Genomic DNA, 14923 nt, shown 5'->3' on the forward strand with positions numbered 1-14923 from the left:
AGAGATCTCGATGGCCGTAAGCCTCGTTTACCTCCTGGGACAAAAGGAGTGCTGATATTAGGTAGTATTGGCCAACTAAAATATGCCCGCCACGATCAAACCCACATTAAGTTGCACAACACTTTAATCTCAGCATAATTGACATAACAAGATCATCTTAACGTAATATCAGCTAATTATGTACTACGGCTCAAAGGACTAGCCAGTTATGGCGAAATGACGATGCTACACATAGGTCAAAAGATATTGGTTTTCCTGTATAGCAGTAGAGTAGTCTACCGGATCATCGCGATGCGAAGCATGGTCACAAGTACGCAATCTGCCATGCCAGTCTCTAGTAGGATCGTGGGTGTGGTCGCCGATCTTTCCTTGCAACTCAGGAGAAGTGGTTCGCCGCGTCATGCACAGTCTGTTGAGCGGAACTGTATTGGAGCAGTATGGCGGGTTGCAAGAGTTATAGAGTACACAAATGATGGCCAAATATGTCTTCACGCCCGATTTTTGGTACAGACACCACTATCGATATGCCAATTCTGTGGTTCACGTTATCGCCCTTGGAGAGCGGTTGGTCATGTCTATGAAAGAGTTGGCAGGTCTACAAAATTGTGTCACATTTTTTGTGGGAAGTATCGGGAGCAGTGTAATGGATTGGTTTCCAGATATCGCTAAGCTCCCAAGATTCTCGCATTTCTGGGCGCCGCAGTGGGAGAGCTTAGTAAGTGGAATTACGATATGTGCAACTCGTGGTTTGAACCAGTGCGAAAACAGGTCGAAGATGGTGTCGCACCACTATCGTTCGTGCGTGATACCTTGCTGCATCCTGATACAGAGTTCCATGGTGATAAAGAAGATGCTATGTATGTAGCCATACAGCTTGTCGAAGCCGGAAGCGACACCACACAGGAAGCACTTAACATCATGATCATGGCGGCGATGGAATCTCCAGAGGCGTTTCAAAAAGCACCTAGTGAAGTTGATCGTGTCTATGGTATTGGTGCTGTTGCTAGAATTCTGAATCTAGACGATATGGAAGATTTGCGCTACATATACGCGGCGTTGAAGGAAATATTGAGGTGGCGACCAATCTATATGTTGGTTCCAAACCATACTTCGATCCATGATATTTAGTTTGAGGGATATCACTCCCTGCCTGGCGTTGGTTTTATCGTTAATGAAGTTGTATTGTGTAATGAGCGGAAAGGCCCTGAAGCTTTCCGACCAGAGCAATTGCTGAATGGTCACGAAACCGATATCACACGTGGATTCTGGCAGTTTGGAGGAGGGAGGCGTATCTGTGTTGGATATCGATTAGCTCAGAGAAGTCTATTCGTCATTGCGCGCTTGGTTCAATGGATCGACTTCGGACTTATCCGGCATCTTGAAAGATGCAAAGGCAGAAAGGGAAATCGATAAACTGAAAATAGGCGAGGATTTCAGAGAACTGATTAGATAGATGCCAGTTTAGGAGGAAAATCTTACAAGGAGCAATGTTAATCTAATAATGGTTTAGCGAGCATTGATAGTAATCCCTTACTATCAGAACTATACAATTAGTACAGCTAGATTTATGTCAGTCGCGTCTTTTAGAGAAACCCATGAGCTTGCAAATGAGTTGATCCCTGCGCCAGCAGAATATTATGGTGTTCAAGTTCAAGTATGATGCAGAATCAAGCTCCCACATATATCGGCACGGTGACCCAGACATTGCTTCATTGCCTTTGATCGATTGCAGAATATAAATCGTGATTAGATGCACCTGCTCCGTCGGGGATATCTATGCGTAATTTTCTAGTTGCCGAAAAGCGTCAGAGCATTGTCGCTGAGATACTTCATACCTTCCGCCCTGTAATCATCGAACTCGACGTAGCTTCCGCCATCCTTTACACTCCACACAACCTCTTTTCCAACGCCACTGCTGCTCGTGGTATTGTAGATGGGCCATGCTGGAGATACCGCCTCGCTATTGGGATCCAGTGAAACAAAAAAGTTAATCCATGCCGATGATATTGTAAGCGCCAGGTCCTTGTATGCTTGGGTAGTGTTGGTGAATGGGTTTGTGGCATAGCCTTCCCCATTCAGGTTGTAGAAGACAAAGGCTACCTGTAATATCGTCAGAACAATAAATGAAGATAGTGGATGAAGTGCTACAATTACCTCTTGAAAGTGCGTTGCTGCGGTAGATACCGGAATGCCATTCACAGTGACATCGAAACGATAGGTGTATGAAGCCAAGCCTGCGTTGCTCCATGCAATGCTTGCTCTTCTGCGCGCGTAGTGAAAGTAATAGTCACCGGCCAATGCATTGATACGTCGATATTGTAATCCCAAGTCCTCGATATCTTCCGTATCGTTGGTGACCACCACAGGCCAGCTTTCCAATGATGGGATGCCGATGCTCTGGATATCAGGATAGAGGATGGAGAGCTCGTAAGTAATCTCATCCGCAGATTTTCCTGTCGAGTTTGTGACGTTTGAGCTGATGATGTTGCTGATCGCGTAAGCGAAGTCGTCATCAGTGTTGACAGGTCCATCGTTAGGGCCTCGACCAGGGCCGAATGCTGTACCTTCATCGGAGTTTGAGCCAATAAGGATAGGAACATGAACGAATTTCTCATTTGCAATTTGGTTTGCGGGATAATCTGCAACAAAATCATGGTCAAGCGCCGGAGGCCAAGGGCTAATGCCGGTGACATTGATGGCCGTATTGATCTCCTCAAAGGGAGCATTTCGCAGACACGTGATGGCCTCGGGGGTTCCCACAGTCGAGGCGCAGGACGTGTTCTGTACAAGTGTATCGAAAGTGGCTTGTTGGTACTGGGTGGCATTATAGCCGCCCGGATATCTGGGGAGCACTCCTCCAAAACCAGACTCGGCAACAGCTCCACGGAAAAGACCGTCATCACGACCTATGCTATTAGCAGAGGCTTCAGGGTTTTGTCGCATTCTGAATTCTTACCGTTGTAAGCAAAGACTTGAGCGCTAACCGACTCGGCTCCGGAGCTTTCGCCAAAGATTGTGACCTTGTCAGAGGCTCCCCCAAAGGCTTGGATATTCTCGTTGACCCAGTGCAGAGCCAGGCGCTGGTCGCGGAAGCCGATGTTTGTCACCCCAGCCTCAAGAGCTTCCTTTCCGCTCAAAAACCCGAACGCGGACAGTCTGTAGTTGAAACTCACAGCGACAATGGGAGTACCCTGATTAACAGAGTTTTCAACGATAAAGGTCAAGTTATATCTCTTGTCGGCCGAGCCACCCATATAGAGACCACCACCATGTATCCACACAGCCACAGGCAAGTCAGAGGTGTTGTTGAGCCCTGCTGGTCTGACCACGTTGATATAGAGGCAATCTTCTGACAGTTCGTATCCAACCTCGTCCCCGCCATATCCAATACAGTGTGGTGGGTAGGATGTGGCCTCTCTCGTATCTTCCCAGGTCTTATTCAGAGGCTGAGCTTGGCTGAAGCGTACTGCTTTCTGTACAGAATATATATGGGTCAGTACCCAAACAGAAAAAGTATGCTGGAATCAACTTGTGAGATTTTGTACCTGAGCGTAGGGTATACCGAGGAAGAAGTCTTGATCATACTCGGCACTGTGAATACCTGAGTAGGTACCATTCTTAACCGTCACAGTAGGGGCTACGACGTATTCTCTTTCCGTCACTGGAACAGAAACGGCAAAGCTGATGTAAACAGAACAAGCGGCAAGCAACGTAAGAAGCATCTTGGCGACCACGATAAACACGGTGAAGTACTAGAAAACTTGCTGACGAGAAGAGATCCTAAACCACAGGTTATTCACTCGAGGACCTGCTACGTCTGCACATACATGCGCGTTTTTATCTACTTATTACATCTTACCAGGGCCCATCGCAACGGTACCTTCGTCATTGCAGCTACTGCCCCGGATTTTCCGCCACCGACTTTATGAGCCGGTGTAAAGACTGCAGCTTCGCAACTCAATGACCCCAACGACCACCAGTGCGGTCGAGTCGGGCCTTTCCAGGATACCAGGCAGAGGAACTGGGCTAGAAGCTGGGGTATGACCTTCTCGACCTTCGTCTAAGGAACACTTAGTGTGTGGGGATGTCGAATTCTGTGAGGGGTGATCAGTTTTACGGCAGAGTATGTTGTGGTTGTCATTGCCAGAACTCTTTTGCCGGCAAATGAAGCTGGGGTAAGCCTCTCCGCAGTGGGTTCATCGGCAGGGATTGGTAGCATGGTAAATGGCGACGTTGCTTTGAGGTTTCCCCACAAACCCAGAAACTTGGGCGCAACCGAGGGCCAGTTGTGGAGCGGAGGCCCGATGTTTTCCCAGTGTGGTATTGCTAGGTTGCCTCTTTGACATTTTCGTCCGTCAAATGACCTGTTTCTCGAATTGAGATGCCGCCTTTGTGGGTTTTGTCTGGCATGCCTCGAAAGGTTTCGAAGCTCATGTTCCGGCAGAGAGAATGTACAAAAGGAACTCAATACATAATAGTGTTGATTCCGAATCTGTTGCGACCCACAGCCGAGGTATATGGATCCTATGATCCCCCATTGCCATAACTCTTATATATGCAGTTTGGTACGAAAGACGAGCCACTTGTTGAGATAGCTCCCAGCAAGCATCATAGGATGAATGGAAACATAAGAATTCCCCCAGACCAGCTTAGCATTCCTCGGTAAGTCAATTATGTTTTGTTTCTCTGGAATGAACAGTCATTAATTTTGATAAGGAATGAGAGCGAAATTTGCGCCTCGTTGAAGATGCTGTAATTCATGTTTTCTAATATATAAGAGGGGTAGGCAATCGTCCGTCCTTGCTATGGCTTGAAACTCAAATGCTCCAATTTCCGACATATGCCCTTTCGATATGATTAACTCCTTGACGCATCACTCGCGCAGTCGACCGTTCATGATGTTTTGTTGATCGTGACATCGCTAAGCCTATCCAGGCTCCAGCTCAGAGCGCCCGAGGTAAATTCAAAGAATAGAAAAGGAAAAATGGAAGGAAAAAAAAAGGGTTCAGGGGTATTGAACACAAGTATACAGAAGTTGAGTTTGATGAAGACTTGGCCAAAAGTAGGCAGCGAGTCCTTTATCTGACTCGCCGAGTTTTTTCCCTTCACTTCCTCGGGTATCATTTTCAAGCCCGGTCCGGCAACCTAGCAGATTATGTGGTCATTACATTAATACGGTATTGTATATCTCGCTTTTGAAGAATCAATGTCTTGTCGCTTCGGAAATTCAGACGCTGTAAAGCAGTAGATGCGAGGACGGAAGTGCAGAGAATTAGGCATGAGTATACACCAACACCATAGGCACCGATGGTGCGAATGCAGTTCAAGAGTGACGTTGAACGCGACCCGCAGTAAGGATAGCCAATGCTACCTCGTCTGATCGAGCTCACATTTGTCACCTCTCTTGGATGACGTTGTAGTCTTGTGGGGTCATGTTTGGGGTGAACTGGATCTGCCTAGACTGTGGCTGGCCCGGGGACGATTTCGTTGATGTGATGGACTCATTTGCATCCCAATCAAATTGGGCATTGCCTGGTACAACGGCGGCTAGACAATTCGGATTTTGTGTTGCAGCACTCATCATGTTGTGGTATAGCGGTGTTGACGGAAGACTATTATTGTCACTCATTTCGACATAGCTCGGGATGTGACGGAGTGAAAGATCGGGAAACTCCGTTTGGATATATGGCGTTAGCAATGGCTGATCGATAGCGAAATCCATGCTAGTGTTGAATGGATGCCCATTGAAGTTGTTGGTCAGGCCTCCCAGCACGCCAGGAGTCTCAGGGGGCGTCTTCAACGATTCCATACCATGACCGAGCATGAACGCATCATCGTCAGAGCAGGTTGATGAAACTGTCGGCTCGCGGCCACCTTGGCTCATGACGGCAGGAGTCATCGGAGTGGGCGGAGTGGCACTGGGGAATGCCGCGCTAAAAACCCCAACGGGTGAACGCGAGTGATAATTGAAGAATGCCTCGGTGTTGCGGTTCAAGAAAAGCGGCGAGCGTGGACCAGCGGCTTGCTTATGGATTCTACCAGCCATGTTTCCGCCAGCTGAAGCTATCCTGCGCATAGCCGTCGCCGGGCTAGTAGGGTCTGCTCGTCTCAAAGTGTCCATCCCTGTCTTCGGCCCAAGGTTATAGGATCGACTTCGCATATTTCCGACTTGAAGAGTTGCCGGCCGCGGGATATTTCGCCGCGATGCAAGATTAGCTGGAGGAGGGGGTGACTTGAAAGAGTTATCAGGGATTGGGATGCCCATAGGAAGCGATGACATTGCTTGGTCGGCGTGACAAGAAATGTGCTCTACTTCCTCTATGGATTCCTGTTTGGTGTCGTTCGCTAAATCATGTTCTTCCAAAATAATACGAGATTGGTAAAACGACAAAGCCGGGTTTGGATAACTCGAACCCATCACTCTCAGATAGTGATCAGCCTGGTAGCTAGAAGCTGTGAGTTGCTCTTCAGGTGAAGGCAATCCATTCGTCATTTCTTCAAGGCCCAGTTCCAGGTTTGATTGCTTCGTCGCTTGATGATCTTGCAACCCAAATGAGGCATAGCTCTGCATGGACCCAGGAGCGCTGAAGGTCTGGGACGTTTGTGAGTATGGGAAGCCTAGATCTTCTGACTGTGATAAGTCGAGGGACACTGGAGATTGCAGTTCACCCGATGAAGCATCTGCATGCAGCTTCATTGATTGAGAAGTAAAAGGCGAGCCAAAATCTCCTGAGTCACCCGTGGCATCCTCCTCACATTCAGCATCGCTATCTGCGTCGTGTGTTGATTCCGTAGCTGATTCGAGTCCAGGGAAAGGCGCAGATGATGGCTTCATGCGCTGGTGAATTTCTTGCTCGAGAGCTCCCACAATGCCACAAGGTGTATCTGCAGGAGATTTGGGTTCAGAGCCAGCCTTTTCTGCAGCACGACGTGCTTCATACTCCTCCTGCTTCCTCTCCTGCTTTGCTTTCGCTCTCCTGTTCTGAAACCAGTTCTACGAAGGCAATTAGTTGTATATACACACAGTTATGCATAGAGCGTATTTACGTTGATTCTTGGCCTTTCAAGTCCTAGCTCATCTGCAAGCTGAGCCTTGACCGAGCTGGAAGGTTTGGGGTTTTCAGAAAATATCTTTTCTAATCTCTCAACCTCGTCCTTGGACAGCCGTGGCTTAGATTCCGTTTTGCCGTCACTGAGAGAATTGCGGTCGGATGGGTATTCGTTTGGTGGTTGTTGCGATGCATACATATATTGAAGACCAGGGAAGCCAGCATAAACCGGGTATTGGCCTTCAGGGTAGTGCATGGCAGGTCCCTGTCCATGCGCAAAGTTGAAGACAGGGCCAAAGTTTGACGTGCCAAAGAATTGGGTATCCATGATGAATCGCTATAAGATTGGCGGCGGAAAATCAAAGTATATTTACTCGGAATCGACTTGGGCGTAATTAGGAACAAACTTTGTGTAAGTCGAGATTTGAAATGATCGTTGGGTGATATCCGATTAATAGATTGTAAACGCTCGAGAATACAGGCTGTAATACCCAAATATCGTGAGAGATTATAAAGAATGACTGAAGGTCAGATGCCTGGGAGTATTGATCCAGATTGAATTCGGCGTTGAAAGAAAGAGCGTAACTGCAAGGCTGATACAAAGCGTAAGAAGATTGGGCGGCGCTCGAAGGGGTCAAGGTGGTATAAGAGACGAGTGGCCAACTCTGTATGAGCTGTTACCAAGTCCGTGTGAGACAGAACTCACTTTGGAGCGACCCGAAGACTTGACCTCGAGAAGAGACAACTAAGATCGGGATGTTTCAAAAACAACACAAGAGCGCAAGGAAAACGGAAGGGAGAGGGGGTGGACGTCTAGAGAAGTACTAGTTGGGCGTAACAGTGGGCCGTGAGAGTGACCTGGGTGTGTAGTTTGTGTGAGCCTTTTGCACCCACGCGCTGGGCCTGCGCTGTTCAAGGGTGATTCTCGAAGTACCTCAGCAGTACCCAACGGGAGATTGGGTGTAGGTGGAGCCCAGAAGCACAGATTGGCAGTATGCCCTGAGCGAAATTGGCCAAAGGCGGTTGGCCCCGGCAGGGGCCAAGCCAGCAGGCGGGCCCAGTACCAGTGTGCGCGGAAGCCACACCACCCTCCGACGCCAGCGCTCAGCGCTCAGGGCGATGAATGCGCCCACGATGCAGCATGCACCTCCGGGGTTGTCATTGTCGAGCAAGCAGCCTGTGAGAGCTGCTCAAGCGCTCTACCCAGGCACCACCTGAACCATTCTCGGCAAGCAAGCATGCTGTACCGGTACTGCAGCGGCTCTGGCGGCTGCGCTCGCATTCATGTGCTGTAATTGAGATCACTACTCTTGTCAAATCGTCATCGCATCACATGTTCACTAGACCCATCGATGCAAAAGCAAAGGGCCCCATGAGAACAGCTGCGATGGAAAGTGATTGACGCGATGCACCGCCCAACGCTGTCACTGGCGGTAGGTGCGTACTGATTGCTCATTAACCGGGAAAAAGGTTGGTGATTCTCACATCCCAAGCTCCCCAAAAGTGGGTTGAACGGGGGTGCCACGATGGGAATGAAAGGGACCAATGCAAAAGAGGGCCTCCCTCCCCTCCCCCCTGTCATTGCTCATCAGCTCACCCTGGCTATGTAAGCCAGGTGTGCATGGAACGGGATCGCGTTATCGTGGGGTCGTTTCTGTGCGCCCATGAATATTTAGGTGTGTATGATCTCAGCTTTGCTTCAGCTGCCCTTTGGGAAAGAAGAAAAAAGAAACGGACTGTCTAATCTGCCGCTTCCGAGGGAAAACAGCAATAAGCCATGGCTACCTTCAAGCTCCCTTAGCTTTAACGAGAGATGCTTTCTTCCCTGAAGGTTGCAAGGGCCAACATATTTACGTGTTGCCGTACCGTGAGGTTAAATACAGGGTCAGCTGTCATGGCGTTAGTTTTGACGCAAGATCAAACCGGCACAGTTCCAAGGCGTTTCCCTGGTCATGAAATGCCAGATCTTGAGATTTTGACAAAGGTATAGTAAAATGCACAAATCATGGTATGCTGATATGAGCTTTACGGTATTCTCGGACGAACGCACATCAACTTACATTGGTGCACAATGCGGGCACTCGCGTGATTACGAAATCATTAGTCATGTCAGGTGCTCGATGTATCCTTCCGAGCACTGAAGCAAGCAATACAATTGCGCGCGGTCGATCAAATGTGTTATTTGGGACGGAGCCCAGCAAACTTTGTGAAAGTGACATGTTCTGAGGGGCCATATGCCGACAAACTCTCGTGTCTGGATGGAGATCTATGGCGCCCAACTAAAATACAGCGGATCGTTTTGGTGTCCTGCCCCTGACGCGGGCGACAAAAACGCAACGCTAAGAGCGCCTCGGGGCTGAACTTGGTCACCACCCATCTCCAGCGGTCGCATACGCGCTACCTGTTTTGCTTTTTATCAGAGATTTGTCAACCGATTCGAGCAATACTTTGTGGATTACTGCATAGAGCTGCAGGTCAAGGCTGAAGTATGTCTCTAGAGTCTGGAGAAATCGCTGCACCCACATTAGGTCGTCAAAGTCATACCAGGTTCTACATTAGGTTCGCCAAGTTGTACTACTGTTCTCTGGTCTGTTCTCGATGCATTCAAAAGAGTGCTTCGTTGTTTTCGTGTAACCTAGTACAACCCTTAAGGTCAATTATGGTATGAAGCCAGTGTTGTTCGCAAACACCCGATGGCGCCTGAGAATGCAACCGCCGGGGACCTATTTCGCTTAGCTTCGCTCCGAAGTTTCGGTGACGAAAACACCCCGTAGCGTGTATGGGTCGTAAACAGGCGCCAGATGCTCCCAGGACTACCTGCAAGTCGTACAGGCAATAATAATTATCTGATATGAACTTGACTCGTGGAAGAAATGAGCCGATTTGCAAGCCCGTTCAACAATCGTAGAATTTGAGCCAAACCATCCCGCGACAGGGATGAGATGCACCAAATTATGCGCTTGTAAATTGCTGCATCTTTCGTCGCTCCCACCGGACCGGTCCACCCTAGTCTAGTGGTTAACTACGATACGTACAGTAGGAAGTACTGTAGGTACTGTACTTTCATCCTCCCTGCCTTGCACAAATTACTAGGTGGTATTTGACACCCACCCAACTGGGACGGCCCCATCGGATCCATGATCATTCTCTGCGGCTAGGGGGGCAACCTCATTCACCAGCTAAGTAGCTGGACTAGCGGATATTCCGTCCGAACCTCAAGAGAAATTCGTGAATCGCATGTGGAATCCCGGTCCAAGACCTTTGACGAATCGCACGTGGCTGCGATCCATCTGATGTCAAACCAAGAGGTCGGGAGGCTCTAATGCTGTTGAGGTATAATAGAGATCGTGCTATATGCCTGGCGGAGAATCACAATAATTACTAAAACGTGGTCAAGAAGCCACCCGACTGGGTCTACAAGGCCCGTCGAGATTCGCATACTGCAAGATCAAAACAAACGCAAACCTAAATCGGGCGTTCACACCCATCTGTTTGTCTCGGTTCCGAAGGTTGTGCGTCTGCACCTGTTATGATGATGGGACCATGAGAAGTATGGCAATCAGTATCTGCAAAGGACATAATAGTCTATTCAAACCTTTCACAGTAGTATACATTCCAACTTGTACCAATGGAGCAGCCACCTCGCCGTTCCAGTGTTGAGACCTGCGCTTGTTTGTGCTCCTCCCAATCAAGCCACTGCCGTGAAGCCTAATTAGCAGTGAAGCGTAAGCTGATGGAGAAAGGAGGGTTATGAATTCCATGCCGTTGTGTTGCACTGCATCGTACCAGCGTGCTATTTCTGGCGTTCGCACACCTGAGAGTTGTGATCAAAGGTGGTCCAGAAGTTCCCAAGGTAATTGGTGGATATCGAGTTTTCGCCCCTGCAAGTAACCTCGCATCCCGTGCTGCGTCGGTCATATTCAGTGCAGGGTTGCATCGGAAGATAGGAGGCTTCCAACTCTACGAGGATCTTGCGAATCCGTCCTCTCCGGTCGCCAGTGCCTCGGCCGCTCAGAGACAGACGGTCTAGAAAAGGATCGTGAATGTCACCCAGGAGGCGAGAGAAAGGTGTTAGTTTCCGAGCGCAAGTGCGTAGCTGATGCCAATGGAGTTCGCTGAAATATTATTGGTACCTTCGGGGCTGTCTTGCAGGCTTATCTTTCGAGGTGAGGCACGCGAGGTAGACACATGATTAACACTGAAATTTTACGAGTAGTACCATTCTGCGAAACAAATCTACAGAATGACGGTTGACGTTAGGAAAGATGGAACATTGTAGGATGGGGGGTTTATCAAGTAATAAACGTCTCGTCTATACCCGTTCTGCCCTGTAACAATGAAATATGACGACAGTGGCAGAACCATCGCGCTTTGAATCGACAAGATGGCAGAGAATATCCCTTAAGATGTGCACTATAGCCAAATGTGTGGCGGGGAGTTGGGTTACAGTGAGATGCTGACGGGAAGTCTAACAACTGTGCAGTGTAGGGTCGCATTGGGGCGGCGAGGTCTAGATGATAGAAAAAAATAAGCCGGCAGCGGCTAATACGACAAACACCAAAGAGCGACGGAGCTTTTGCCAATTGCGCAAATCTCGAGAAGCTCGAATAGGAAGCCCCAAAATGTGCAGTGGCCGAATCCAGAGTGCCGTTGTCAAAATGAAGCTGAAGTTAACAACGTCGCTACATACCGTAAAACCAGGGGTTCATTGATCAACGACTTGCCCAGCTGCTCGGATAACCCTGTTTCCGGTACGTGGGGTTCCATCAGCATCCAGGCAAGACCAATGTCGATCCGGCCAGAACGCCGATACCAGTTCCAGTGTGTGCGGACCCTGACATCTCAAAAAGGCGTCACCAGATAGGTTTACCTTGTTGCGAAGACTGGGATTGTGAAGCTCTAAGTCCAACGACAACCTCGTGGTACTCAGAGCAATCTGAATGGCCCCGGGAGGGAGCACTCCTTCACATATCACGAAAGCGCGCAATTACAAGTCTTAATCAAGTTCCCAGCGATCAGGTAGACTAGGTATACTGACACTACTTGCTAAAGTAATCTTCCTTTGACTACGAATACGAATGTGGATAAGCCATGGTCTTCACCGAAACTGACGAAATACTGTTGTGCGTGATCCCAGGGTTGGCTGGGTTCTGTCGGTAGATAAACCAGGATGAAGCAAAGCCTCTTGGAGTAGCCTCTCCGACAATGACGAGATAATCCAATAACTGGGTAGGAGAGAACGCTACATGTACAAGCTAGTCTACTGATCTCGTCAACGAGCAATAAAAGGACCAAACAGCTCTGAACGGATACCGACACTAGCTGCCCCGGGGTAACAGACTCTGCCTACCTTGCATAGTAGATATCGTTGTTTACCTATAGGTTGGAAATCTAGTTCGACACTTTTCCCAAGGCGCTATTCAGACCGCCGACTGGAAGTTTAGCTCCCAAATTGAGCAACAGTGGCGCATCGTTCTGAATTTGTTTGCAGTCGAGCTGTTGCACTTCGGGAATATGAAGCCGCGATTCGCATACCTTTCCTCTTTCGGATACGCCTGGGGCTCATGCAACAAACATTCCGCTCTCATTGATCCATAGCATGCATGCATACTCAACATGACATGACAAGGTGACGGAAACCCCTCTGAGATTGTTTCTCGCAATGCTTGGCGCTAATGCTAATCCTTGTTTTGATTGGCTCTCAAACGACCCTATCCAGATGCTTGGTGGGACCCGACAGACAGGAATCTTTGTTTTAGCGCGAGGTTTTTCATTTTAAGTCTCGCGAAACCCCCCTGCAACGGCAGCGGCCGCTCCCATTAACAGAACTTTCGCCCGAGCTGGAGGGGAGGCAACATGTCAAGCATCGGGCCCGACATCCAACTTTGCCAGTCCAGACCTACTGTGGCATGTATTCTGACAGGCTTGTCGGGATATATTTACCGTCCGGCCGCTCTGTCGGTATGTAGTCCCTTACTTTCAGCCAAGAGCCTCGGTTGGTCAAATGATTGTCTTGAGAGTGCCTTGCCCCAGCCGATTAGGGTGCTCCCACGCCGATGCGAGCCAGGATTCAGCATTATCGTTGCCATGTGGTGCAGTGATGTAGTTCATGGGAAGAGACAGCCCAGCACGTTTATCTCGGATATGTCGGTCAGTTGTAGTACACAGGGAGGATAATATTCCGGGCACGTCTTCGCTAAAGGCCCTGAAGTCATGCAATTGGATCCTTTTCATTGCCAACACGAAGTTGGGGTTGCTGACCTAAAGACAGCCAAGGTGCATATGTGGCCCAGGCTGACAAGCAGCCTCGCTTCTATCGCATTGGTCAAGCTTGTAGGTGTCCCTAGTGCAGCGCAACCCTCACAAAAAGAAGGCCAGGAACGATGCGCACAGGAGTAATGGTTTTGAAAGACCCGTGCTTCTCAATGGGCTATTTCAAGACATATGCCCTGCGGCTTACAGTGTCTTACAACGCTGTAGAAGAGCGGTCATTACACGAAACCCGCGCAACAACAATAGGCGTGTGCGTACTTCAATCTGAACTCACAGCCCAGGCCCAACCGATACTACCCCACGCATTCCTTTCGTCACCGGCAGTGGTCAGACGATTGGACATGATAGCAGAGTGTACGAGGCATCTCTTCGATCTGAGTGGGAAGGCCGTGGCTGTGGATGGGGTCGTATTGCCGCTGTGAATAGATAATGATAGAACGCGTAACGATAATGCAGGTGTCGATAGTTGAAGTAGATTAGCTACTGAATGACGACCAGCAGACCTGAGGCAGATATCTCGGGTCGCAAATGATCATTGCTCTCTGGCGATTCGCTTCGCAAGCTGTAAACCTCAGGGGCTCATAAGATTAGACCAAAAAATGGCCCGAGCAGCCACGTGGTTTACGCCAGTGACAGGACCTCCCCTGCGTCCAGGAGCGGAATGGCTTACTCCTTAAGATGTACAGCTCAGGTACTTGGCTGGCTGGCTGGCCGCTTGGCGGTCTCCCTCATTCACATCGCCCAAGCTACCCAAGTCGCCCGCCAATCAAAGCTGCTGCGAAACAAGTCTCTGTCCGTTGAAAACACACACCCGATTTTGAGTAGCAGTCAATCATTCAGTCTTCAAATAAAAGGCTGTCATCCCACAAACACAGTTGCCACATCTGGTTATAACGAGAAGTAACACATCGCGGAACGTGATTGACACGATGTTACTCTAAGTTAGTGCTGCGCTCATCTTTAGTGCTCTGCGGGGCGAAAAATGGCCCCCGATGCCTAAGTAGGTAGCCACATAGGTAGGATTGCTTACATCTCAGCCTCCAGTTTACAACAATCGTCGAAGCTCTCAGGAAGTGCTAATTGCCCTGAACCCAGCAATAGACGCCCCCAGAATCTGGAACCTCCCTATCCGCTTGGAATCACATCACGGATTGCCATTTGACTGACGGTAAGACCGAAAACCCCGATGACCGCAGCTCAGCTTAGTTTAGAACGGTTACACTGACGTTCGTCTTATACTACCAGCTGACGGCTGGTAACCTTCGCAGCCTGAGAGTCAAACACTTACGTATCAGATCCACGGTTGGTGTGCGGCAGTGACAGAAACCTTTTCCCGCGACACACAGCTAAGGTCCCGCTTGGCATGGTCTACAACGTGTTCTTCGCAGTGGTAAAGGTTTGCAATTTGAGTATCGAAATCAGCCTTTCGGCATGCCGCCTGATAAAGTTTGTGACAGATAAGCGGCTCCTATCCCTTATCCCCCAATCATGATGTATTCCTCAAACTTCCTTTCCCAGGCCTTGGTAACCTGTTTTCTTTTACATTTTGGAAGTGTTCCTGCACAGATACCCTAGGCTCAGAGCCGGCCCATGCCCCAGGA

At 49.1% G+C, this 14923-nt stretch overlaps 3 protein-coding genes across 3 annotated transcripts; 1 reads left to right on the forward strand and 2 right to left on the reverse strand.

Moving 5' to 3' along the window:
• Nucleotides 1–472: 472 nt before the first annotated feature.
• On the forward strand, nucleotides 473–1128 carry BKA67DRAFT_661418 (cytochrome P450; the record flags this gene model as incomplete). Its single annotated transcript, XM_046107808.1, has 2 exons — nucleotides 473–715; nucleotides 769–1128. The coding sequence occupies 2 exons, from the start codon at nucleotides 473–475 to the stop codon at nucleotides 1126–1128; spliced, it is 603 nt and encodes a 200-aa protein (XP_045954951.1).
• A 558-nt stretch (nucleotides 1129–1686) lies between these two features.
• BKA67DRAFT_574820 (Alpha/Beta hydrolase protein) lies at nucleotides 1687–4124 on the reverse strand. The gene is made up of 4 exons (XM_046103451.1): nucleotides 3546–4124; nucleotides 2957–3482; nucleotides 2155–2906; nucleotides 1687–2100 (listed from the first exon to the last, which is right to left on the reverse strand). Exons 1-4 carry the CDS (start codon nucleotides 3720–3722, stop codon nucleotides 1789–1791), a joined length of 1767 nt encoding a protein of 588 aa, XP_045954952.1. The 5' UTR covers nucleotides 3723–4124; the 3' UTR covers nucleotides 1687–1788.
• A 1271-nt stretch (nucleotides 4125–5395) lies between these two features.
• On the reverse strand, nucleotides 5396–7377 carry BKA67DRAFT_538481 (uncharacterized protein; the record flags this gene model as incomplete). The annotated part of the gene is made up of 2 exons (XM_046100472.1): nucleotides 5396–6994; nucleotides 7048–7377. 2 exons carry the CDS (start codon nucleotides 7375–7377, stop codon nucleotides 5396–5398), a joined length of 1929 nt encoding a protein of 642 aa, XP_045954953.1.
• Between the last annotated feature and the right edge of the window lie 7546 nt (nucleotides 7378–14923).

The sequence above is a fragment of the Truncatella angustata genome, assembly GCF_020726525.1.
Source record: "Truncatella angustata strain MPI-SDFR-AT-0073 chromosome Unknown BKA67scaffold_7, whole genome shotgun sequence".
NCBI lineage: Eukaryota > Fungi > Ascomycota > Sordariomycetes > Amphisphaeriales > Sporocadaceae > Truncatella > Truncatella angustata.